At 37.3% G+C, this 25388-nt stretch overlaps 2 protein-coding genes, 3 long non-coding RNA genes and 1 other non-coding gene across 6 annotated transcripts; 3 read left to right on the plus strand and 3 right to left on the minus strand.

The window, feature by feature from the left end:
- Window positions 1-581: 581 nt before the first annotated feature.
- Window positions 582-3501, minus strand: HCF244 (NAD(P)-binding Rossmann-fold superfamily protein). The gene is made up of 8 exons (XM_086651246.1): window positions 3142-3501; window positions 2198-2436; window positions 2004-2102; window positions 1736-1930; window positions 1554-1646; window positions 1355-1450; window positions 1132-1272; window positions 582-966 (listed from the first exon to the last, which is right to left on the minus strand). The coding sequence occupies exons 1-8, from the start codon at window positions 3308-3310 to the stop codon at window positions 790-792; spliced, it is 1209 nt and encodes a 402-aa protein (XP_086507372.1). The 5' UTR covers window positions 3311-3501; the 3' UTR covers window positions 582-789.
- Window positions 3502-3549: 48 nt separating this feature from the next.
- Window positions 3550-3622, plus strand: TRNAE-CUC (transfer RNA glutamic acid (anticodon CUC)). The gene has a single exon. It is a non-coding gene; the product is annotated as a tRNA-Glu (tRNA).
- Window positions 3623-4622: 1000 nt separating this feature from the next.
- Window positions 4623-11155, minus strand: LOC147533852 (Tetratricopeptide repeat (TPR)-like superfamily protein). The gene is made up of 14 exons (XM_086645071.1): window positions 10781-11155; window positions 10644-10704; window positions 10444-10495; window positions 10084-10277; window positions 9685-9792; window positions 9235-9417; window positions 8301-8924; window positions 8042-8137; window positions 7677-7850; window positions 7033-7260; window positions 6734-6877; window positions 6425-6613; window positions 5849-5968; window positions 4623-5623 (listed from the first exon to the last, which is right to left on the minus strand). The coding sequence occupies exons 1-14, from the start codon at window positions 10792-10794 to the stop codon at window positions 5225-5227; spliced, it is 2586 nt and encodes an 861-aa protein (XP_086501197.1). The 5' UTR covers window positions 10795-11155; the 3' UTR covers window positions 4623-5224.
- A 567-nt stretch (window positions 11156-11722) lies between these two features.
- LOC147533853 (uncharacterized) lies at window positions 11723-14625 on the plus strand. The gene is made up of 4 exons (XR_015228052.1): window positions 11723-11825; window positions 11935-12010; window positions 12836-12922; window positions 14365-14625. It is a non-coding gene; the product is annotated as an uncharacterized LOC147533853 (long non-coding RNA).
- A 1413-nt stretch (window positions 14626-16038) lies between these two features.
- LOC147533854 (uncharacterized) lies at window positions 16039-17946 on the minus strand. The gene is made up of 2 exons (XR_015228454.1): window positions 17321-17946; window positions 16039-16256 (listed from the first exon to the last, which is right to left on the minus strand). It is a non-coding gene; the product is annotated as an uncharacterized LOC147533854 (long non-coding RNA).
- Window positions 17947-22081: 4135 nt separating this feature from the next.
- LOC147533855 (uncharacterized) lies at window positions 22082-23588 on the plus strand. Its single transcript, XR_015228455.1, has 4 exons — window positions 22082-22157; window positions 22662-22834; window positions 22929-23077; window positions 23130-23588. It is a non-coding gene; the product is annotated as an uncharacterized LOC147533855 (long non-coding RNA).
- Window positions 23589-25388: the final 1800 nt, after the last annotated feature.

Genomic DNA, 25388 nt, shown 5'->3' on the forward strand with positions numbered 1-25388 from the left:
TAGTCAACTAATTGAGATGATAATTTCAGAGAAAATGTGGATTAAACAAGTGTGAAGAAGATCTTCCGTTGAGATATGGGCAACCTCATTAGTGTTGATCGTGCTTTGAGGTGGTGATTAACAAAATATTATCAAGTTTATGACGTTGCGATATACTTAATTTTATATTATCTGGCAAGCGTGGGAAGTCGTGTCACGTGTGAATATGTATCCGAGAGAGAGGAGAGAGATTTGGCATGAGATATGGCCTTTCTAACTGGTCAACTTATCTAGAGAGTGGCGATTCTCCTCCCACCGATGTTCTGATGGTCATCGCCTCTGATTGGCCCAAGTCCACTTAATACAGCCCAGGCCCAAGATATGCTGGGCTTCACTGTTGGAGCCGGCTGGTACCCAGACCGAGCAAGAAGTAGGCCCATAACATGTTCATCATGAGGTTCCCTTTGGCCACGGGCCTGCGACAAGGCAACAACCAACAGCACTAGGTCCATATATGAATACTGCCTGAGCTCCAAAGTCAAAAATCACTAGACAGATAGCTTGGATCGACATACTACCTGTCCAATTACATGTGCTTAATATTGTGACAGTTCTTTGTTCTTTCATTTGTTACTATGATTTTTTTTACAGATAAGACAACAGCAAATAAATGGAAAACGAAACGTTGAAATAAAGAAAAAGAACTGCATACCTTTGTTTTTTCTCTCTTTTCTTACTCTTACATCATTTTTCATCTCTTCTATTGGTACAACATGTCATGTACATAGAAAACGGGAAGAACGATTTTTCTCAAATGTAGAAATCTGATTGTTTCGATGAAGCTTTGAGGTCTTTCAGTTTCTTCAATATGTTCGTGAAATAGTCCTGCAAGTACTTCTCTAGTGTGATGATATCTTTCTGGTCCACCCCAAGTAGACTATATGTTTCAGTCATTGGAACTGAGAAAACCGTATCGCTTGTTAGAACCTACAAAGACCATATACTGAACCGCATTAGCTACAACTACGGAAACATGCATGATAATGTTACATTGAATGATGGAAATGCCCTGGCTCGTGTGTTGTTGATCATTAGAGTACCCTTCATCAATGTGGGACTATCCACATGAAGAACACGAAAGAGATAACTTACCTCAGAAAATGCCAGTCTATCTGCAGCATCACTAGTCCATTCAAATAAGCGGGTTATTTGACGAGTCAATTTCAAGACTGAAACAGGAACTGTTGTTACATTTGCATCTTGTCCCGCTAGCCTCTCGCATAGTGTTATCACCTAGAATGAAGCAATCATCAATAGAATTACTTTACGAAATGATCATAGGTCTTGATAGTGTAAGAACTGTCATTTCCTTTACCTCTTGAGTTGTCCACGCACGGGGCCCTGCAAATGTGAGAAGCTTCTTGTTGATTTTCTCGTTTCGTAAGCTTATAAATGTTAGTCGAGCTATGTCCTGAGAAGACAACAAAACTGAATTGAAGTCATGGTGTGATTTAAAGTCTCAAATATGCCCTCGGTAAACTATAGTCAGACTGAAGTGAAAGGTAATTTTAAACCTGGGTGTCCATGTACGCAATCCGAGTTGGAGCATCAGTTCCCCAAACAGCCTTATCTTCCAGAATAGGTACTGCATATTGCCCAATTAGTCCCTGCAGAAAATAGCAAGCAAAGTGAAGTATTATATCGTCAAGATTGATGCAAGCCGAAATCAAGGTATTATGATCATCTGAACAAATACCTGCATGAAACCACATAACCGGATTATGACATAGGATAGACCTGCATCTTGGAGGAACTTCTCAGTACAATACTTAATCTCCATTAGAGGGACTTCCGGATGTTTGTCGCAGTTGTGAATGGAAAAGAACACATACTTCTGAATGCCCATTGCTTTTGCACATTGTATTAAAGCAACTTTTCCTTCCCAATCTACCTAAACACAATAAGTGGATAAGAAATGGCAAACACATACTAAAAGGAACCATGAAACTGGCAGAAATATTTACCGTTTTTATAGGCTCTTCTGGGCGTCCGGTAGCACAGTCGATTACCGTATGAATACCTACTAGTGTTGCCGGTATGGTCTCTGGCTTGTTTAGATCTGCCTGCTCAAATGTCATCAAATGTTAGTAACCTCGGACATTAGAATCAATTAAAATTCACATTCTTCTTCTTAAACTAATATAAATTGGGAACTCACATTGACAACAGTCGCGCCCCAATCACGAAGGAAGTCAGCAGGAGCTGGTCGAGGACGTACCAAACATCTAACATCGTAACCTTCATCAAGTGCGCGTCTCACAATCTGCCGTCCAAGAGTCCCAGTAGCTCCCACAACTAATATACTTGTAGGCCTTACAGGAGTTCCTGGTGCTAGATTGGTTGCTAATGTTCTCTCAGCAGCACTGCATCTTACTATTGATGGTGACCTGTTTTTGCCTAAGCATCCAAAAAAATGAACAAATCTATAAAACACAGACTGATTTTCACTTTCTGATAACAAGAAATGTTATTACCAAGAACAATAAAGCAAAAATAAAACAACAACCAAAATGAGCAACCACACATGTTCACAAAGATATATGTGGTTCCGTCATAAAAGCCACTTCACGACGAACAATGGCGTGATGATTTTCTCTATGTACGAAGAACAAGGTTACAAAGATTTCTCTAGAGCTTCTGAATATATAATAACTCCACTATCTATCCCAAGACCGAGAAATAGAATGCCCCCTTTACATCGATAATAACCTACTTTTATAAGACTATAATGTAAATGCACCCGACTGAATTGTGGCTCGGGAGACTATATTCCGTGTGGCATTACGGGTATGATATCGACCCACATTCAAGAAACTTTTCAAGGAGAAAAAATCATAACCCATTACTTTATTTAATAATCAAATTCTTATAATTTTTGGATTAGATCAATTAATTATACAATCCTAAGTAAATTCATTAAGAAAGAAGAGACTATGTAGAGTTTCAATTCATTTGTAGTTGAATATGGGTGTTGAATTACATGCCATGCTATTATGTAAAGAGTGAGTGATTAGAGTGTGTCTATATATATGATGTATTATGATGAGAAGAAAGTAATAAAAAGGAAAAGAAATCAATTGAAATAAGAAAGAGTAGTAGTACCTTGATTGGAAGAGGAAGTTAAAGAGAGAGATGGGGAGGAAATGAAGTTGTCTTTGACAAAAATTCGGGTCCAAGAAAGAGAAACAGAAGATGATGAACGGGTAGAAGGTGGTTTTGTTTGATGGCAATTGGGTGATGTTGGGAAAGAAGTGCACCTTGATAATTCCATTTTCAAATTATTAGTGTAAAATTTGTTGAGCTAGCTAGCTAGGCTGGCTGTTCAAGAGAAGAGAAATGGAGTTTTTGCTGATCTCTCTTTCTTTCTCTCTCTTCCATCCAACAAAAGAGGAGGTGAATGGCCGAGTAGTCGATTCCGAACTTGCCACGTCCTTCTCTTTTATGGATTAGGCTCCTTATCCATTTTATCGACTCAATAAATAGGTAAATAATGAACCATAAGTAATCTCATCCGTCGTAGTCTTGTTGGTCAGGATATTCGGCTCTCACCCGAAAGACCCGGGTTCAAGTCTCGGCAACGGAAGTCCAAAATCCTTTCTGGGTGGATTGTGATTTTTTTCCTCTCCTCCCACCATTACCAATTATCTCCTCTCTCTCTCTCCAAAATTGTCTTTCTTTTCTTGAAGCTTGAAAGCTTCACGGAGAGAGAGAGAGAACTTGTAGTGTTGAAGCTTGAAAGCTTCACGTAGAGAGAGAGAGAGAGAACTTGTAGTGGTGGCCGAAGGTGATGGCAGTGGAAGAGGAAGAATATCTGATTTTTTTCAAGACTTGAAACTCCTTGTTCACTAGGGCTTTCAAGCTTAACAGACCGGTTATTTTGAAAGTAATTATGAAAGTACATATAATATCTACAAATTTACCAATCTATTTTATACGTACTTTCACATGATCACTACTATATCTGTCACTTTGGTCACTACCACCATACGACCATCACATCCACGGTCCACCACCGCATCTATATGTAGTAAAGTACATAATTACGTATTATATATATATATGAGTGTATATATAGACATAATGTTATACATACTTTAACACATATATACAACCATACACACAACGTACATAACTATTAAACGGATACAGTCGGGTAAACATTAACAAAACGAGGTCGGGCAACATGTTGGGTAGCATTTCAAAACCCAAACCCGACCGATTGATTTAATTGACTCGATCGGGCAGAACCCACCCGCCTTCTGATTTTGGGTAACGTGGGCTTTAACGGACTTGTATGTCTATGACAGGTTTCAGGTTCTCCGACTTTTTTCCCGGCCATTGTTTAGGGGAAACAAAAGAGAAACAATTTTTTCCACCCAAATCTTTGTGGCCCAAAAACTTTAAATATTGTTTCCTTAAAGAGAAGGCTAAGTGTTTCTATAGTTCCAAATTCTTTCACAGTTTCTCCAGCTTCAATCCTTTTTATTATCATTTTGTTCTATGGGACTTCTGATTTTCATTTTGTTAACAGAAAGGAAAATGTAAGATGAAGAGCATTCATGTAGACAGGAACTATTTCTATATTCACCAATCAGTTCATTTTATTCTATTGCTTCAGAAAAAATTTCTCAAAATTTAACTGAACCAATTGTCAATTCAATATGCATGTAAAAAACCTGCTTACACATTAAAAAGATGTAAATGAGCGGCAGAGCTGAAACAGCTCAATGTGCTTGAGCTCAAGTACAAAACAAGACAAGATACAAACCAGAGTTCCTGGTTGAGTGCTTTTCAAATAAAATTGTTGAAGACTGACATGGAGATAGCCCATAGAAGCAGATGACATTAGGATCTTCTGGTGTCTCAGCTTGCTCATCTCCAATTGCATTATACAAATAACTAATCTGCTGCTTATTGTCTGTGCTTTTTAGAGAAAAGAGTTCCTCGCTGATAATTATACATCAAAACTTACTGTTCGAGAACGATTTGAAGCTAATAATTCTCATCCTGTGTCCATTTTCTATGAAGAATTGCCACTTACGGATGGACCTGAAACATAAATATTGCGCATTGGACATCTCTTTCTCTCATGAGCTACTTGGGCAGGCTCCATGCGTAACCTGAATTTTGAGGAGCCAATGAGGAGTTTGTATATAAGTGAATCGTAAACTTCTGACTTCTAAACTTATCTTTTTCTTAGACCATAGCTAGATGAAAGCCGTCTGGCCCAGATGCTTTCGTTGGGTGACCACGAAATTGAGAACCCAGAAATTTCACTCCATCTTAGGTTCAGAAGTGCAGCAGCTAGACTCTCTTCAGAGTCCCTAAAAAGTTTGATTATCCGTAATTCAGCTTCCGAGTCTTCAGAGAGGATGTAATCCTCAAGGTCCTTCCTCTTTTCATCTAAAACACTTTCCTCCTCAGAAATCATCCGCAAACTCAAGACCTGCAATGCCTCCATTGCCGTGTTGAGAAAATCATGTTCAACGTACGCAGAGAAAACATAAGAACAGGTTGTTGGATCAGGTTGGATCTTCTCTTGGTGCATTCGCTCCACAATAAACTCAATTATGTCAATTCGACCCTGACAGAAACATGGGATGGCGGTACACATGGTAAGATTGGCTTAGTGATCATATAATATATAGAAATTGTAAAATAAATCAAATAAGTTCGTGACACTTTTCAGTCATCAGGGAGAAACAGGGATTCGCCATTTGATCGTCACACAAGGATGATTTTCTGATACCATGAGCAACTACCTATAAGAGGAAAAGAGTCCCATCAAAACCATAAAAAAGTTTAGTACCTTTAGATATGCTTCTAGAAGAACCGTGTTGTATATCAGAACATCTGACTGAATGCCTTCCAAACTCAGTTGATCCAAGAGACTTAATGCTTCATCAAAATCCCCGTTCGCCAACACAATCTGAGCGAAAAAATAAATGGTTGTCACCAGGTTGATTGATCAAACGAACCATGTGATGAAATTACATTTGAACCAAGATAATGTGCTCAATTTTGTAATCAAGAAGGCAGTTCAATTTATGAGTTCCAAAAAAGGAAAAGGAGAAACTAAAACTGGTAGCTTTGGTTTGATTCTAATTATTTAATCAATCACTAGAGATCTGACTATGGCCATAGTCGAAATGTCATCGTTAACTTGATATAGACAAAAGCCACAAATGCCTCACCTAACCCTATTATAATCCATACAAGTTTGTATTCTTAGCACTCTTTCTGTTGATTTAGAAATCAATAATAGAGATTAGATGTGCTATGTAATAATAATGATATGATTTTTTTTCATTCACAATACTTTGTAACAGCAGGTCATGAGTGCAAAAATAGAAAATGTGATAATCAATCAATCGAAAACCCACACCTTTATCAGAGCAGTGTAAGTACATGTCACCGGGCAAAATCCATCTCTTATCATCATAGACAGAAGTGCACATGCAGACTTGAAACACCTTATATTACTGCAGCAGTCAACCATGATATTGTATGTTGCAGCATCAGCTGACAATTCACGTTGTTTCATATTCTTGAAAACTTCAATTGCCATATGACTCTGCATTTTACCACAAAATGTTGACCTGTCAAGTAGCAATCATACTAAACAATAAACAATTCCCACAACTCCAACAACATGGAGTTAAAGAGGCATGTAGAGGTCTTAGGACGCACTTACTTCCTTAGCTTCTACAAGTGAATGGAGCACTGTATTGTATATAGCCGTGCTAGGATAACTGTTCAAAGTAAAGAAATGATTTTCCGCCACATATAAATACTGGGTGAGCTCCCGAATCATCCCTTCAGCTCCTAGAGATTTTAGCTAAAAGAAAAAAAACAGATTTAAATGTTACTTGCCACTTCCTAAAATGTCCTTGGCACTTAAGACTAGATTGCCATGTCTTTGATCAAGTAGTTCAGAAATTAACACCACTCAAAAAAGAAAAATTAGGTATAAAAATTTAGTAGGAGAAATACCAAGTTCTTCATTGATCGAGGGCTGTGCTGAACGCCAGTTTTCACCATATCCATTTCTATTGCATTTATCCTTTTAGCAGCATCAATCTGTGATAATATATTCCCCTTCTCGTAAGGAGCATTCACATTACCAAACAACGAAAAGAGCAGCTCATAAGTCCTGATGTCAGACTTAAGTTTCATTTGCTTCATCTTAGCCAATACCCTGACGGCCCGTTCAGGTTGATCCTACAATCAAACAATTGTTCATTATTCTATTTATTTGATGTACCTAAGGAGCACCCAATAGGATAGAGCAGACCTGGATGGTACTAGCACTTTAAAATTACAATTATAATTTTAGTACATTTTGGTCAAGGCGTATAATACTAATCATTTCAGATTCTTATTTTGGCATACATCCAGGTAATCTGAAACAGTAGAAGGTACAAAAAGACAGGTGTTTCAGATAAACTGAGCGAAATCTAATTTCAGAAGTAAAACCTCCAAGTCAAGCCTTCAGAGGCATTAATATGTTCAAGCATGAAGCGCCACCATATAACACGAAGTCGCTCAAATCCACAAGGTCAGGGCATACCCATTATCACCCTTATAAGTAAGGGAAAACTGGACCAAGGAATACCAAATTTCAAATGAGAAATTACCATAACATCGCAAGCAGCAAGCAAGGCATTAAAGGGATGAGGGTACGAAGTTTCAACAATTTCGTCCAACAAAGCCTCAGCAGAGTCCAGTTCAAGGATTTTGCTGCAAGCTACTGAAAGAGTTGCTAGAGTAGCATCCTTTGGCTTCATGTTCTTCTTTTCCATTTCTTTCAACTGTCAAGACTCAAAAAGAAAACTACATGAGGATGTGAGGTTCAACCTCGAAAAATCACAAATGGGAACACATTTTAAGAAAGAGAATAGTTTCTTGTATTACATGTTAGATATTTTGAACAACTTCTCCCACCAATTCCCTTTTGCAAAAAAATAAATACAGTCAGAATGCAATTAGAACAAGAACTCACCACTTTCATTCCATCAGCAACACCTTTCTCCGAAACAACAGCTCTGATGAAGCCATCATATGTATATTTTGATGGCTCCAACCCAATGTTGTGCATCTACGTAGAAAAATGGGTTCCTCAACTTAGTGATCCATATAATATAACTACATGAAAATAATGTAATCTATTCCTAATAGTTCATAGAATTTCGAGCTGAATCACTGAAAAAGTACAAAAAATTAATCAATTACGGCAAATACTTTAATGTTCAAAAAGATACCTGCAGGAACAACTGCTCAGCCAGCTTATAGTCTCCCAACCTTGCACATGTATGAATTACATCATTGAAAGACCACATTAAGAATTTCAGAGCTGGTTTTGTTTCAGAGTCTCTTTCTAGCAGATGAAAACTACCATTTCTACTACTCATAGCACCAACACTCTTGCCTGGGCTAGTCACAGAATACAACGAAAAACTCCTATAACTTTTTTGTGACTCAATGGATGAGCTGTTAACACCTATATCAATGCCATTAAGTGTGTGGTTTAGCTCAGAATCTGTTCTTGATGTTGATGATGGAGCATCATTAACGAGTGAAGAAGGGAAGCACTTTTCATTTTCCTCTCGTCTACATACATTCATCTCAAAATCTATATGTGAAGGTATAGGAATGTCTAATTTAGAGGTTATAAATTTTTGTCCAGCAGATCTCTTCAAAGTATCAATTCCTTGGAAAGCCTGGACTACCATATGCTGCAAAGCTTCACATGCAGAGACAAGGTCCCCTAATCTTGTGAGAGACCAAATAAACTTCCGAAGAGAAATGATGCTTGGCGTATAATATTTGGTGAACTCCTTCCAAATACCATGGACAGCATACAGGTTTTGCTGACAGACTGAGAGCTGAAAGAGAACTTTTAGAATAACAGTTCGCTAATTATTTGGGGGCAAAATGGTTTTGAACATGCGTATTGAAGAGAGAATAGCTCGGAGAAAACTTGTCATTCTACACTTTTTCTTTTTGTTATAACGAGAAAACAGCATAACTGCATAAGTATATATATAACTAGAGAGGGGAAAAAATTGGCATTATGTTTGAAAAGAAAAAGGCAAGACACAAACCCAAGTGTTGCAAAAGGGAGGGATATTATGGACTCAAATACTACGATAATGTGAAAACCAACATTTATGTAGAGTTCTATTTGTCACAAACCTTGAGAAGTTCCCCATATGTGACTTCAGACTTTCCTACCAATCTAGTCTCCATTAAATCCAAACACTGATTCGCATGAGCCATGCTTCGGTTTCTAGTACATCCATTTAAGAAAGCATTGTACACAGGAAGTGCAGGATTTGTATGATGCTTTTCCCCAAGAAAAGTCAGCCAATTGAATGCCTGAAAAATAAATTCAGAGGGTGAAAAATGCGCATAGTTCCAACTGTGGTCGATAATACTAATAACGCAAAAAATGAATCCATGTAACCTAATAAGTGGATACTGCCAGCCTGACTATAGTCGATACCAACCAACTGACCAAGGCCTATAAAAATCAGTGAAACATCGAACAGCATTCTGATTTTTGCCCCCAATATCCTGACAGCGGAGCAAGTAAAGCACAAATACCTTATAAAAAAGTATATTTAAACAAAAAGCCTTGCATACCTCCTCGAGGTAGCCTCCTCTGGTGAGAGCTTGCATGACAAACATATAACACCTTTTATTCATACCTATCTCTTTTTCCTCAATAACACTCCATGTCTCCATAACAAACTGTATAGGAAAGAAAATAATCTCAATAAGAAGAACAACAAAACAAATTAAGAGAAATACGATATCTTTATGGAGACATCAACAACACAACCAATTTTTTATCCAACTTGGCTGCACAGTGAAAGGATAACTTTGGATTATGGAGCGAGAAGCAACACATGGGATATGTCCAGGCACAACCTCGTTTACATTACAACCTTCTAGTGTACATAAATTGAGCAAACAAAAATACTAATACGAAAACTCTAAACATTAAAGCAAACATTAAATCTAATGAGTAATAAAACTCACTAAGGGATCTGGAGATCTTGAACAGTAGTCAAGAATATGAACAAAGTCTTTATACTTTAAAGGGGCATTCACACTGCTGAGGCTCGAAAGAAGCTTTGAAGCTTTGCTTCTTTCACCCAACCGAAGAGCATTAACAATTTGCATCTGTAAATTATACGTAGCTGATTCTGCTTCATAGCAGAAACCACCATGACCTGTAGCACGAAGAAATCTTAGCCGTTACAAATCTTGGCAGTGTTTAGAAGAGCACATATCTACTATCAAATTTAATCTTTTCTTTTTCTACGACAAGATCTTATTAAAATACCCTAAATGACCTCTTTAACTACAAACCAAGTAATCAGACAAAGAAGAATGTACCTTCAGAATAAGTTTGAAAGTATTGAACCCTCTGAATGACATGATTTTGCTCCTGAACAGTGTTGTTAATGGTCAGAGAGAAGAGCAACACAATGATAAACTAAAACCTAAAAAGACCATCTATTTATTTTGTAATCAAATCTTCCTAGTAGAGTCTAATTGGAGTGAACTAAAATGAATAAAATTGATGGAAATTTTACTTTAGCTGGCACTTTTGATCTTAAGAATGAATGTGTAATCAATTGAAGAGGTGTTCTTGAGCTGAAACAACAAATAAACGCAGTGAGTAATCCATTTGAAGTATCAAAGTAGTATAGGTAGTAAAGCTGAAACTTACAGAGATCTACTCATCGTGTAGCTTTGATTTAGGGTTTTTGCCCTATTTTAGCTGAGTCCTCTGACTGTGATAGTGAAAAATCACTTATTACCAACGCAATTCCAAATGGGGCAAATAGGTTTTCTTCACCGTGGTTTTGGTAGGTATTGTTCTTGTAATCCTATTGTGAAAAACCATGCCCGACACCCTTACACAATGGAGAATCGCCAGAAAATGTCTTCGTCCGTCGTTGACGAAGCTCTCAGGCCGTCAGCGGTGGTTGGTCGTCCAGGGATTGAGAGGAAGAGAGTCCGGGTTTGAAAATCTCAAGTTGGGAAAAGAACTCGGGCTTGTCTGTTTACATCCACCTGATGTGAACTGGGCTTTACTCTTTACGATCGGGAAATGGTATATCCACTTACCGTTTCACCTGTGTCGGGGTGGGAACCGGGCAGGTATGGGCGTCCACGGGTAAAAATACTTTGGGCTCGGACGGGTCGGGTAGATCTTCTCTTTGGCTATTAGGGTAGTCGGGTAGATCGGGCGGGTAATTTTTAATTATCCTCTGCCCAAAGCCCGCCCGCACCCGCTAAAGGAGTCGGGTTGTCGGGCAACGAGCGGCTCGGGTATCGGGCATAGTTCATTAGTTCTTCATCCAAGATCATTTTTTTATTTGTTTGTTTAGGGAATCAATTCATTTCTTCTTTCATATTTCAGTAGATTGTTAATGTAACGTCCCGTGCTTTCGATTCAGAAAATATAAGACTAAGGTTAGGCGAAGGGCCATTTGAAGTTTAGAGAAAGTTAGGACAAGGACTAAATAAACAACTGGTGCAGAATTTAGGATGTTTTCTGCGACCAGGAAATATTTAGGGGCTGCTTTGCAAGTTGATAGAAATTGAGGGACTAAACTGTAAATTCGAGTGGATAAGTTGTAAACCAAAAAAATCAGATTTTCTTTCTCTCCTTAAACCGATTGAGATTAGGGCTTAAGCTCAAGGGAAAAATTGATTAAGATTGAGAGTTTGGGTGAATTTTAAAGAGAAATTTTGAGTTCAATCAAGAAGTAAGTGTTGTTCTTAAGCTTTTTTGTTTAGGTTTTTGATGGAAACTTAATTTTCTCTCTCTATGATGTTGAATTGAGTTTTAATGGTAGTTTTCTTTACTACTTGAAGAACTTGGTGAATTGAGGAGGAATTGGAAGAGAATAATCAAGAGAAAGCTATTGAAATCGATTTTATTGGAATCAAGGTAAGAAATTTTGATCCCTATGGTTGTATAATGAATTTTTAAGGGTATTTCCTTACCTTTATGTGTGATTCTATGATGTTAGTTAACTTAAAGAGTTATGAAGTTATGTATGAAGAATCAAGTGGATGAATAGGTCAAGACTTGATGAAAAACAGTAGGTTTAAGAACAAAACTGCTACTGTTTTTGGGTGTTTAGACAGTCTTAAAGGCTTCGGAAGAATTTCGAGTCTTCATAGATATTATAGCTCGTCTCGTTCCGATTCCAGAAACATATTATAATGATTATTCGGAGTTCGTATGAGGACGATATGATGGTTAGAGTATGCAGCATACGAGCAGTAAAACTGATGCACTGCTGCGTATCTTTTAGGTTTTTCCGGCATGTTTTAGTCGTAATTAGGAGAAGACACCTGAGAATGAAACGCTAGGAGTGAAGTTAACTTTCCGAAAACTTAAGAATCAGTTGAATCGGATTAAGGACTAAAGAGTATTGTTTGTTTGAGTGCGCAGTGCGCAATTAAGACTACTTTGTGTGTTTATGCATTTTGGATACGGTTCATTCGGATTTTAGCAAGAGAACCGATAGAAATGTTAAAGGGCATAAATATACTTTAAGCGATATATGATTCAACTTAATTGAGTATGACAACGAAAGTTTTTAAATGGTCGAAAGTACTCGGTATAGTCGATTTCGTTACAAGGAACAACTTCGGAATAGTTTGGTTTATAACGGGACCTAATATAGGTTGGATTTGTATATTAAGGGTGTGAATAAGATATTCTTGTTGTCAGAGTGAAGGTGACTCTTGTTCCTTGTACTTTCAGCAGGAAGCGAATACTACGTAGAGGAGAGACCCGAGGAGTCCGAATCTCAGGTGGACGACAACGAACCGGAAGTGTACTACATCTGAGGTAGGATCCTATGAATCTTACTTGGAGCACGGGTATTCCCCGTTACACCATTTTATATATATATATATTTAGTTTTTATCTTTTTCTTTTTCTTTTCCGTTCTTTAGTTAAAATTATGACATAATATGCTATGGTGGGAATGTATGTGGTGTGTTGTGTGTTATGGATGTTTATCTTTTAAAAACAAATTGGTTTTTCTGAAAAATAATCACATGGAGGCGGAATCGCTTGATCTGTGTGATCGTTTTGTGTGAATTGTAAACACGTGGTGGCGGAATCGCTTGAGCTGCGTGTATAACATGGAGGCGGAATCGCTTGATCTGTGTTACGTGTATTGATTGTTTGACGCCGGGCATTGGTTGGTCCCCTTGTTTATTTTTCTGTTATGGATTAGCCATGAATTCATGTCAAGGGTTACACTCGGTGCATGCGCAGCCGTTTGGTAACGACCATTCCAGTTTACCCAGAATGGGGTCCGAGAGAGATTGGGAGTTGGGGTATTCCGACCCTTGGAGTGATTAGGGGACTGACCAGTGCCATGTTTGTTTATTTATTCTGCTAAGCCACTGGTGTTTGTGGTTTGAATTCTGTATGATATGTGATTGATACTTACAACATTTTCACCGAAATGAAATAGGGTGCTTACCCGAGTTTTCGTAATAAGAAAATACTTAATCCCTTAAAGTGGACACTTATAAAAGCTTGGCTTTAAACAGGGTTTACCCTACCTTGAGAGACAAGAAAGCTCTTCTCCTTTGGGTTGATGGGACCTTTAGGAGGGCTCTGTTCTTGTAGCTTTGGGAGCCTATCAGATCATTTAATATTATTATAGGTTCATGCATATGTTTGGGTATTCTTCGAATGGTCAATGAGTTACCTTGCGAGGAAGCGTCAGATCTGGCCGGAGATAGGACGCGCCTCAAGACGAGATAATTGTATCGCCGTGGGTATATGGCTCTACTAAGCGACGATACTCTTATAGTCGTCTGGGTAAGTCATGACATATTCTAAGCGTATCATTGTTTGGGTGAGATTTACTATTCGATGCGTATTGAGATCACAAGTTAGCCCGATGGGCGATGATGACGAAGGGAGAGTTACGGAAGCTCTTACCGGGGTATTACGTGGATCCATGTGTACACTGCAGTAGTCAACTGTTCGATAAGGCGCCGCCTGCCTACGTACTAACAAAGGCCTAACGGTTCTTCCTAGCCGAATAGTAGGTGACCCCGACTGAGGGCGTATTCAGTCATGATCTTGGTAAGCTAGAAGAATTATCTTGCTGTATTGCCTTGCTTGATGTGCATAATATCTATTTGTACTATTGTATCACCTAAACTATTGTTTTATTAAAATGTTGATGTGTGGTGCGGGTAGGATGTCTAGGTATCCTACTGAGCTAACTTTCGAGTTATCTCACTCCTTCATTTGTTTTTGTTCAGGTACTATAGTTCCAGATCGATCTAATCTTGCTTGTGAGCAACTGGTGATGTGAGATCGATTTGTTTTTGTATATTTTGAAGTTATGTATATTATCAGAACGAAGAATATATATGTATCACTGTAGTATATAGTAGGTGCGAGATGTTTGGGGTTTGTAGTTTGTTTTGTCGTGATATGAGTTTATGTGCATGTATATATGTATGTTTTGGCAGGTTTTACAGGTTTTATAGACTCAATTTACAGAGGAAACTCTGCCGAAATTTAGTCTCGTCTTTTTGACTTTTAGTTCGTTTTCAAAAACTATGATTTCTTATTAGATTTCCGCTGCTTCATTTTATTTGTTTGATAACAGAGATAAGTGTGTTGGCTTTGGTTTATTTTAGAAACTCTGTTTAAGCGAGACTGAGACTTAGTTTCTTTTATAAACTGCCGGGCAAACCGTGTCTCGGAACACGGGGCGTCACAGTTAATGTTATATATATGCTTGTATTTAGTCTTAGTAATAGATCTTGTTTACAAATTTGTATTGGTCTTAGTTATAGATCTTGTATAGATAATTAGAAACTCATAGAGGAATGAGATAGAGAAAGATTAACTAGAGAGAGAGAAATGGAAGAAAGAGAAACACTAGCAAAGTACCAGAACGACAGAAAGAGAATTGGAAAAGATAGAAGTTTAAGGAGAACGTGGGGTAAAATCTATATAACAAAACAGAGTGGGTTATTGCTGACTAGGACAAAATTAATGCAGGGTGACTAGGACAAAATTAATACTACAAAGTGACTAGGACAAGACTAATGAGTTGTGTACAAATCTCAACCGTTGAGTCTGAACGCATGAATCCTAGCAGTAGATCCCACTGGTCATTGGAACGCTACAGTTCCTATTTCTTTGTCTTCTCTTCCTTACCTAAATTCCCCACCTCCAAAAATTCTAGCCTCTTTCATCTTCTCCCCGTTACAAATCTTCTCAAGACTTGTCGATTGCTACCTCTCCAAGCCTTCACTTTCTTCCTGACGCCAGAAAATTAAAGATATTGGTGATGTGATCTCTTCCAATGGATGAAACACTGGACCATCTCAATTGAAACCTCTATCTCCTCGGTAACCCTGATCTTTTCTTTGACCGATGTAATTTCAAAATCTTCATTTGAACTCCGAATGTGTTTCGATTTATGAAGATGTTCTTGTTTAATTTGAGAAAAAATTGAAAGATCTCATCTTCCCCTAACCAAATTTCATTTTTTTTTGGTCTGTCTAAATTTGTTTCCTATTTTTGTCCAATTTCTTTTATATTGAGAATTTCTGTAATAGTTATTTGGTTAGTGTGAAGTTCTATAATCAAAGTGTTCTTGTGAAGTAACTGGATACACCTAAGGTGTTTGAGAAAATGTCTGTGAGGGAATTTGTCAATCTCTTACTTTGTTTGGAAAAATATATGTCCTTTAATTTGTTGTACACCTACTGTGACGCCCCGTGTCCCAAAATAGACACGACCACGCCCCGGCAATTCACAGACGAGACTAAAATCTGGCAGAGTCTCCTCTGTAAATCGAACCGGTCGCACCTGCAAAACCTGTCATACAAACCATACATTTGCATAAACAAGAATAAACTATTAAGCGGAAGCTAAACAAACTCAACTCAGTTTCGGATCGAAACCCGAACCACAAAAATACAAACGCCTCATAAAACACCGATACAACTTATAAACAACTCTAAGTTTTACGTATATACATATTAGAGTTTGCTTTCTGCAATAAATACATAACTTGGAAATAAAGAAAAAATCATATAAAACGACAAAACTCCACTAGCCTCGTCAGACATGATCACCGGCCGGAATACACACTCCGCCTCGAGGCTACAACCAAGAACCTGCACACTAACAACTGGTAGGGGGTCAGAATACTCACCGACACGAGTTATTCTGGTAGAAGACCAATCCAAAACCCATCACGTTTTCAAAAGTTCCTTTAATAAGTTGTAAACATCATGACAAAACGAGTTCTCAAACCAGTTACAGTATATACTATATACAAAACCATTTTCCTTAATCTAGAAAGCAATAGCAGTGATTAGCTGCCCACCCATGGTGCGCTCCCAATAAGAGGAGAGTACCTCAGGAGAGCCTAGAGTGCGTTAGATAGTACCAGCCCATTTAGGCACTAGCTAATGCACTACGTCTCCTCGAGAAAGAGACTTACCCCTAGCCGGTATGTCCCTCTCCCACTAAGGGACTCCGCAATCATTGAAGAGTTTACCTCATGATACATATATACCTTAAGTATCTAAATAAGTTTTTTTATCACCGAGTTCGAATAAGAGAGTCGTCCCCCAATACCCATGGAAGGACCTGAACCTCATTCTCTTCGGTACCCTGTCATGCATCTAATGCGATCTTTTAAAATCAGTTTCATTCATTTATCAAAACCAATATTCATCTTCGATTCATTATCTTATCAAACACGGAAGTGGAACAACCAAGAGTCATATCGCCACAAAGCAGAGGGATTCCCAATCAATGTCACCTCCCAGACGAGCGGTCAGGAGTACGTCCCTGAGCCTCGAACTGGAGGCACGAGCACCAATGGCCAGCAAGTGAAGCACTCTACTCCCACGGGTCTCATGACTAGTGTCGCCCACCTCACCGGTCTCACACGGGTCACACCCGTGCCACATGTCATCCTACCCTCAATGGCTACGTGCCCGTAGGTTGACATAATCTGCAGTCGGGTACATACAAGAAAATCCCCAGTAGTTCACAATCATCGTAAAATCAGTTCGAAAACATTTCTCATATCGCATCAAAACATTTCAAGCATATTTCAGTTCATCACATAAATCGAGTTTCATGCTACCTGAACTCTAGTTATAATGGCGCATATATAACTGTATAATCTAGCATATTCATTATCTATAAAACCATGTTGGATAAAGGATTCAGAACCCCTACCTCAGTCCTTGCATCACCAAAGACTCCCGCCTACCAGACGACCTAATTCCTCCGCATTCGCATACTCTGAGACAAGGAAGAATGACCAAAAAATCGAATAGAAACATTAGGTTCTTATATTAAGAACCTTCGTAAATAAAAAGAATCATTAAAACAAAACCATGAAAACTTAAAAGCAAATTCGCTAAATTCGGAAGACTTCAAGTATCTGTCGAATCGATCTCTAACTTTCATAACCAAGTCCATTGAATACTTGAAATGCATAAAAACCAATCTCCCAAAAACTCTATTTTTCATTTTAGAGTCTTCATAAGCTGACAAATCATATAATGAACTTTATAATATAAATCTATAACCGAAATTGTCCATTTATATGAAATATGACAAAATTTGGGTAACAATCTCTATTCCAATTCATTTCCAAACTATTCCAAATATGAAATTCGAGTCGTAAAATAATTCGGCAGCACCCCGTCTATATATGGTCACCCCAAAATAGTCCATAACATTCTAAACATGATCCTGAACATAAATCATTAGAAGAAATCGAATAATAATTGTCTAAATAGCTCCAAATTTCGATCCCAAATGAAATTAATACAACTATATAGTTATCGAAATAACCATCCAATAACCATCAAATTTGGACGAAATTGAAAATTCTGAACAGATAGATACGTAGAACAAGTCGAATAGAATTACCTGGAAGAAGTTTCATTGAATTCCGACTAATACGCGCGAAGAAATCGACGAAAGAATAATCGAATAATTTGAGTTCCAAACACTTATTCTCTCGGCTGGATGAGTTTCAAATTGGTTTTGAAATGAAAAAGGAAAACATACTTAATTATATATGGTGGGGTCCACATGCAATAAAAAACCATTTCCCTCCAAATCGCGTCACTCAAGAAATGAAGATTTGGAGGTTACCCTTTTGTTTTGGTTTGATCTTTCTCTTCTCTCTGTGTCAAAAATCCACTTATGCTGAGACAAAGTCTTATGTTGTGAATATGGGTGGATTATCACATGGACCGGATGTTACTTCGGTTGATCTTGAAAGAGTGACAGAGTCTCAATATCAATTCTTAGGTTCATTCTTAGGAAACGATGAGTAGGCCAGAGAAGCAATGTTTTACTCGTATCCATGATCGATTAATGGGTTTGCTGCAAACCTTGATGAGGAAGAAGCAAAACAAATTTCAAGGATCCAAAGGAAGGGGGTGGTGCGGTGGTGGTGGTGGTGGTGATGGTGGTGGTGGTGTGGCGACAGCGGCGGTTTTCCGGCAACGCGGCGGTTATCCGGTAACGGCGACGGTTCTCCGGCAACAAGGCGATGGTTTTAGTTTTTTTCAGTTATTTTTGTCGGATCTTTAGGATCCTTTTGTCAGATCTTTAGGGTCTCTTTTCTCGGATCTTTAGGATCCCAATAGTGTCTGTGTCTAGTCCAATTTCTCCCCCTTTAGGAGGGTTTTGCATTTACAGGTATGTAAGTAGCTTGACGCACCTCCGACAGAGAGAAATAACTTTTATAATCCTTGTATCATTGTGATTTTATCACTATTAATGGATATGTATCCCTTGGATTCAAAAAAAAAAAAAAAAAAAAAAAAAAATTGGGGTGCCACTTGTCACATTCTAAAGTGCCCATTTTACTTATCCATTTTAAGTCTTTTGTTTATATGGAATTCATAAAAAGTCCCCCTATATTTATATCCAACTAATTTGATCTCCACGAGTTTCTTTATGACCCCGATTAAGCCCTTTTTTTTTTAAATGCCGAACAGTCTCACTTCTAACCGTAGTCTTTTATTTCTTTAACCGAAAACATGGGATGTTACACCTACATCCCATCCACTTTTGCTTGAGCAAGTCAAAGAATTCTCCTTGGTTGGTATTATATTTAGCTATCTTTTTGCCATAATTGACCATGTAATTATCTGATTCTTATCAAAAGTTAATTTGAGCGTTCTTTAATCGTGATTTGGTTCTTGGTTTGATATAGATGTATTTGACAAATGAAGCAGACTCAGGTAACATTCTAATGCTTGGCTGAAATGCGAGCGATTTTGCTTCTATATTTGAATAAATGTTCATGAATTTCCTGTCTTTTTTGCATTCCTTTGGAACATTTACATGGATTATATAAATGTTTATCATCTCCCCAAATCGACACCAAATAGTCTGTACCTATGAGCCTTTCTCTTCCTCCTCCATTATTTCCTTTTGTGTACATTATTCTCCTTCACAATCTTGCTCCATCTTCTTCTTCAATCTCATGCTTACTTCATCATCAAAGAAGGAACTATGATTAAATCACCTTATATAACAGGAAGTAGAAACGACTATCTCTGGGAGAAAAATCACATAAAGACGGTCACAAGTAGAATGGGGAGACAATTTCTTCATGTTCACATACCATCTCTGAAGCTAAACCGTAAAATTTTGTATCTTCCTCTTCACAGTTATATGGCTTCAGATTCTCCCTAATAATCTAAAAATCGAAATCTGTTACCTTTTGCAAATCGTTTCAGTTTGATTTTGGTTTTAAATGTTTTTTAAAGTTAATGACATAGTTTTTGTTGTTACAGGCTGTGGAATATGGAGATCATTGGCTCTGGGAAGGTGACAATGTCAGAGTCTGAGCTTATATCATTTCTTCTATTCAACTTTGTAAATTAATCGAGATTTATCATACGCCTAATCGGGGTATATGTTTCTGTATCTTTCTTACTTTTTAAGTGCTTTACCGAGATATAGTGTTCTACCTATTTGTTAGTGGTGATCGATATTGAAAAAATACTTAGTTGAATGGTTTCCGTCCCTCTTGAGTCTCAAGAATGATTAGGTTAGGTTTCATCAATTTAGTATTTCAGTAGTATTTCAATAGTGACTGGGTTCCATAAAGTTCCCTTTCTTCTTAAAGATATCTCAAAGTTTCATGAGCAAATTAGATAGTTGATGTGTCTTCTTACTCCATTTCTTTTGTTCGAAGCATAAAAGTTAGGATTCCTTTGCATTTTTGTGGACATGAGGTTATCCATTTCCTTTTGTTTGGAATAGGAACATATGATGAAAATGGAAATGGAACACTAGAAGAAATGCTTCTTTCATCTATAAGTTCTGTCTATAAGGGAAACAAATAAAACAAACGTATCTCTTAAATTTGTTGTTGAAAGAACAAAGTAAAGGATCCTCTTAATAGAATCAACAGGTATAGTGCAGTCTGCAGGATGAAGAAGTGATCGATTAATAATTTTGATGTCAGTTAAACAATTCATTTTATATACCCATATGCTTTACCAATTTGATTTTGATTTTTTTATCTTTTGTTTAATAGAACTGTAGAAGAACATTAAGTATCTCGTGGGTTTGTCTAATAACAAGCCTAATCATATGTAATCAGCAGTTAGATTCTTGTATCACCATTTAATAAACTATTGTTCTTTACCTAATTATTGTTTTATCAAGTCTCGCTTCTTATAGATTTGTGACATGGTTATGATTCCAAGATGTCTGAATGTTATACTTGCAGTCCTTCAAATCGATAAAATTTCTTTCTGGGCCAATCCTAGGTAAATTCGATATTGTTCCAAATTCCATATGTTTCTTAATTTCAAGAGATACTATTCACTGATTATATGTTTACTTGGGTTGTAGTGAATTTCAAGATATATTTGATCTAAATGATTTCATTGCATCCTTGCGAGAAGTAGTTCGGATGGTGAAAATTTTACCACCCGAGCTTAAAACAATAGTGGAGCAATAAATGTTAAACTCTATGCCACCAATTAGTTGTTTGAACATATCATACTACCTTCATCAGGTTAGTTCGATCTTCCTTTCAAGTCTTGGTTGATTTCTTTATTGACTGAATCCGAAATCAACCATTTTATGTTCTAGATTGATGTTTAAACAAAACCTATGCTGCCTTGATAGCATTGGACTACACTCAAATTTTTAGGTGCCGAATAATGCTCTTAAGTTCAGTACATAGATAGAAGAGTCTGGTAAAAGGGTTAATAAGGCCAAACTTAGATAATTGAATACTTGAGTGTTGTCTGATTGATTCTCAAACTGCTATTTCGACATCTGAGACACCATTTTTTAGAAATCCAATGACTTGGGACAAATTATATTTCACTTGAGTATATAGGAAATTTAGGTATTTGTAGTCATTGACTTGATCTCTTGTGTTTCACATATGCTATTGTAAGTGACGGTTTAACGTGAAACTCTTGAAGACCTTTACGGATTGTCTTAATTGCCTTCACGTGCCAGCTGACATACTCGATAATATTTTGTGCATGCATGGTGACATTTCCCATGAATTGTCGCACTTAGGTCAGGACAGGAACATAACTTGTCCAATAGATGTTCCAGACACAGGTTTACTTTGTGATTTGCCTTGGTAAGATCCAGCTAAAGATACGAAGGGGAATGAAGGACGGAGAAGTTTGGTTCACCTTTGGACCTGGTGTCATGGCAGAGTTCTTAATGAAGCAAGATTTATACCTTATATGTCGTGCCCATGTGGTTATCTGTTATCAAACTTGGACTTTGCTATGTTTCAGTTATTGGTTTGTTATGCCACTTGCGCTTTTTTAACGTGATTTTACTCTTAGTCCAGGCTGCGAAGATGAGTATGAATTCTTTGCTGAAAGACAACTTCTAAGTTCTAACAACATTCTCAGCCCCCAACTACTGTGGTTTGATAATGATGAGTGTTGATGAAAACTTAATGTGCTCATTCCAAATTCTCCAATGCGATATGGACATCATTCCCTTGTTCTACTCTAACGTTCTGAAACACCAGAGGTGGAAGGGTTGACACAATGGGGTAAGATTCCTCATGTAGTTGATTAATTTCAAAGAGAACAACACAATTTATTAGACCTACTAGGCACAAAATGTTCTGTACCTTCACTCTTAATTTGTTTCGGACTTTCCCGTATTTAGATTATTTTGGTGATGTAGTAAGCTTTGAGTACATCGAATCTCTCACTTTTATAAGATAGTAAGCTTTCAAATTTTCTACACTAACTATTGTGAATCTCGTCCTCTTATTAACGAGTTCTTTTTGTCTGAGTTGCAGAGGATTTGACTATTTGAGTAATAGAAGATTATAATTTTTCTCAAGTCTATTGTAATCACACTATAAATTTGAAATTAGACTGTTGATGAGCCAATTACAAAACTGATCAGACTGTCAAACTATATAACAGATTAAATGAAGAACTTGAACTGAATAATAGCATGACTCGACTTATTTACTGCCACAAATAAGATTTCTCGTCGGTTTGTATATCTCCTTTGTTAACTAATTTTTCTCGTGTTCTTCCAGTACGAGAATAACAACATGTTTTCCCTATAGCACTCGAGAAATTTAAGGGCATGGCTTTCCTTTTAAAGGGATCGTAGACAACTGAAACAATAGGTCTTTTGTCTCCAACCCATGCCATTGCTCCTCAAACTTCTCTGAACCCAATACAGCTAAAAGGAAGAAGATCGATAAAGGTAGTCGAACTTAACTTCCTGAATTTTGTGATGAGTTTATAAAGAAAAAGATCTTTGGTTTTTGTTACATAATCTATTTTCAACTTAAATCCAGGTTGTGGAAAGTGAAGAGCTTCATTTGAGGAGCGTCTGGAAAGTCGGTTAGATACTCTCCTTTTCTTTTTCGATTGGTTAGAAATTTGTGCACAATACTTTCAATTTGAACCTATGCTGAATTCATTTGTGTTTATGACATTTCGAATTGCATATATATATATATATATATATATATATATATATATATATATTATCGTAGAACAAACTTCATGACAAGTACATCAAGAAAGAACAATAAAACCCAAAAAGGACATAAAAAGAATCATTAGATTGGATTCAGAATTTGGATCTTGTAATACTACTTTTGTTCTTTGCCAAAGTAATCAAGACAGGTAGAGAACCTCAAAGTATCAGTTCGTTGAGTTGAAGGAGCTTCTTCAGTTTCACTGTTGTTCGACTCGCTTTCTGTAGGAGATGAAATATCTAAGAACATCCCTTAAGCAACTTGATAGTAAGATTCCAAGAATTCTTCTTGGGAAGTAAGTTGATGATGAGTTTGATATGGTTGCAATGATTCCAAAGTAGAAACTCAGTATAGTTAGTCCCAGTGAATTATAATGTACTCGACATGGTTGCCAATAATCTGAGTGTCATTTGTCTATATTACTTTGAGGAATGTAAAACGAGTGATTATGAATTAGGTGCCATGTGACTATCATATTTTGAGGAATATAAATCACCTTTTATTAAAAAAAATGTTCAATATCACATGATGCATTAAAAACACATTCCCGTGCCCCACGGGCACGGGCTATACCTAGTCATATATATAATAGGATAGTGGTGGAGTTCTTAACTCTAGATCTAACGGATGAGCGATATCTTAGAGATCCCTCATCTAACGACATACGTTCTCTCCGCCTAATTGATGATTTGAAGTGGATTTCTTCTTTTGGGCTTCTTAATGGACCACAAATGGGCGGGTATATATAGGCACTAATCGGGCTTGTCTTATCGGACTCGGGTGTGGGCGGGAGGTCGGGCAAGGGGTTTTACCCGCGCCCGCCCACCAAAATTCATCGGGCCGGGCCGAATCTACCCACAACGGGTAGCGGGTGCCCGTAATTAGTCATGGGCTCGGGTACTCATGGACAGTTTCGGACTCGCAGGCAACATTTCCACCCCTAAATAACTGGGTATAAAGATTGGGAGATGGTATATCCACTTACCGTTTTTACCAATATACAGTTGCAGGGGATGTGGGTCAGACGCCTTAGCATGTTCCAACAAGGTAACACAAAAACAAGACTCAAAAGTCTTGAAACTTTAGTTATGACCACTTGTTACGTGTTAACAAAAGTTGTCCTTGCCTATCCTTGATTGCAACTTATTAACACATACCCATCCTCTGCAATGGTGTTTTTGTTTTAGCTCGGCAACTTGTCTATTTGAAAAAGCGTGCACGGGTTCCTTGGACATAAAATTCAGCCAGATGACCCATTCCAATCTATGTTAACATATTACTATATTAGTATAGGGTTAATTGAATTCTTCGAATCAAACTTTGAGTCGTCATTTTTAGTAAGTTAACGTGACAGTTCTCTCGTACTAAAATAACAAGAGAATATGTCGTATTTCTGTTTGGTGTACTTAAAGAATCAAGTATACCAATCAATTGTTGCACGAATAAAAATATATTGGAACTGCACAATTATAGTTGTTGGTGAAAAGTCAAATTTGTGCATAAATTGATTTAGAATATTAGAAACAATTAAATAGTGTTATGATTAATTGATTATCGATAGAAGATCGTTGTTTTGGGGATTACCAAAATTTTAAAGGAACACAAAGTTTCTAATATTAAGTAGATTTATGACATTTGACAACATTCTTGTACGAACATCGGCTGTCTATTTTGTTTTTGCGTCAACACTATCTCCATTTTCCTCTTCTTCACTTAACTACAACCACCACCTTCTCTCTTGTGCTCTTTCTTTCTTCTCGTTCTCCCTTTTGTACTCCATTCTCCTCGGTTATAGGGTTTTAGCCAAACGCCTCTACGAGTGTTCTGTTTGGAAACCTGGAAAGAGAGAGAACATTACATGAACAGAAATGATGGATGATTGTTCTGTTTGGAAACCTGGAAAGAGAGAGAACATTACATGAACAGAAATGATGGATGATTTTGTCACTGAGAGTTGAAATTAATAATCAACTAAAGGCCGGTGGACATGTCTATCAACAATTAGTTTCGATCAGGATAAGTAAGAGAGCTAAAACAAATAGAAACAGATGAAAGCAAAATAATTTTCGTTTGCAAATCTTTAAGAAATCATTTGGATAAATTATAGATTAAATATAATTTAGTATTTTATTTCCCCAACAATTTATGTGTCCCCAAAACATGGGCCTCGTTAGAACTACACTAAATACTCTTCTAACTGCTCAATGAGAAAGATAGATCGAACATGAGGACAAATACAACCCAAAATTGAAATGAAAGGTGTGAATGGGGCAT

Source organism: Eschscholzia californica, unplaced genomic scaffold, assembly GCF_041429995.1.
Source record: "Eschscholzia californica isolate CP2 unplaced genomic scaffold, dmEscCali1.0.p SCAF_6, whole genome shotgun sequence".
NCBI classification, from domain to species: domain Eukaryota; kingdom Viridiplantae; phylum Streptophyta; class Magnoliopsida; order Ranunculales; family Papaveraceae; genus Eschscholzia; species Eschscholzia californica.

Excerpts from the sequence above, each read along its gene's own strand:
- HCF244 (XM_086651246.1), bottom strand. The coding sequence starts at position 3,310 with ATGGAATTATCAAGGTGCACTTCTTTCCCAACATCACCCAATTGCCAT. Across the intron at positions 2,103-2,197 it reads GGGGCGCGACTGTTGTCAAT|GCAGATCTAAACAAGCCAGA; the intron begins GTGAGTTCCCAA and ends ACATTTGAGCAG. Across the intron at positions 967-1,131 it reads ATAGACTGGCATTTTCTGAG|GTTCTAACAAGCGATACGGT; the intron begins GTAAGTTATCTC and ends TGGTCTTTGTAG.
- LOC147533852 (XM_086645071.1), bottom strand. Across the intron at positions 8,925-9,234 it reads CATATGGGGAACTTCTCAAG|CTCTCAGTCTGTCAGCAAAA; the intron begins GTTTGTGACAAA and ends GTTCTCTTTCAG. Across the intron at positions 6,878-7,032 it reads CTCGATCAATGAAGAACTTG|CTAAAATCTCTAGGAGCTGA; the intron begins GTATTTCTCCTA and ends TTTTTCTTTTAG.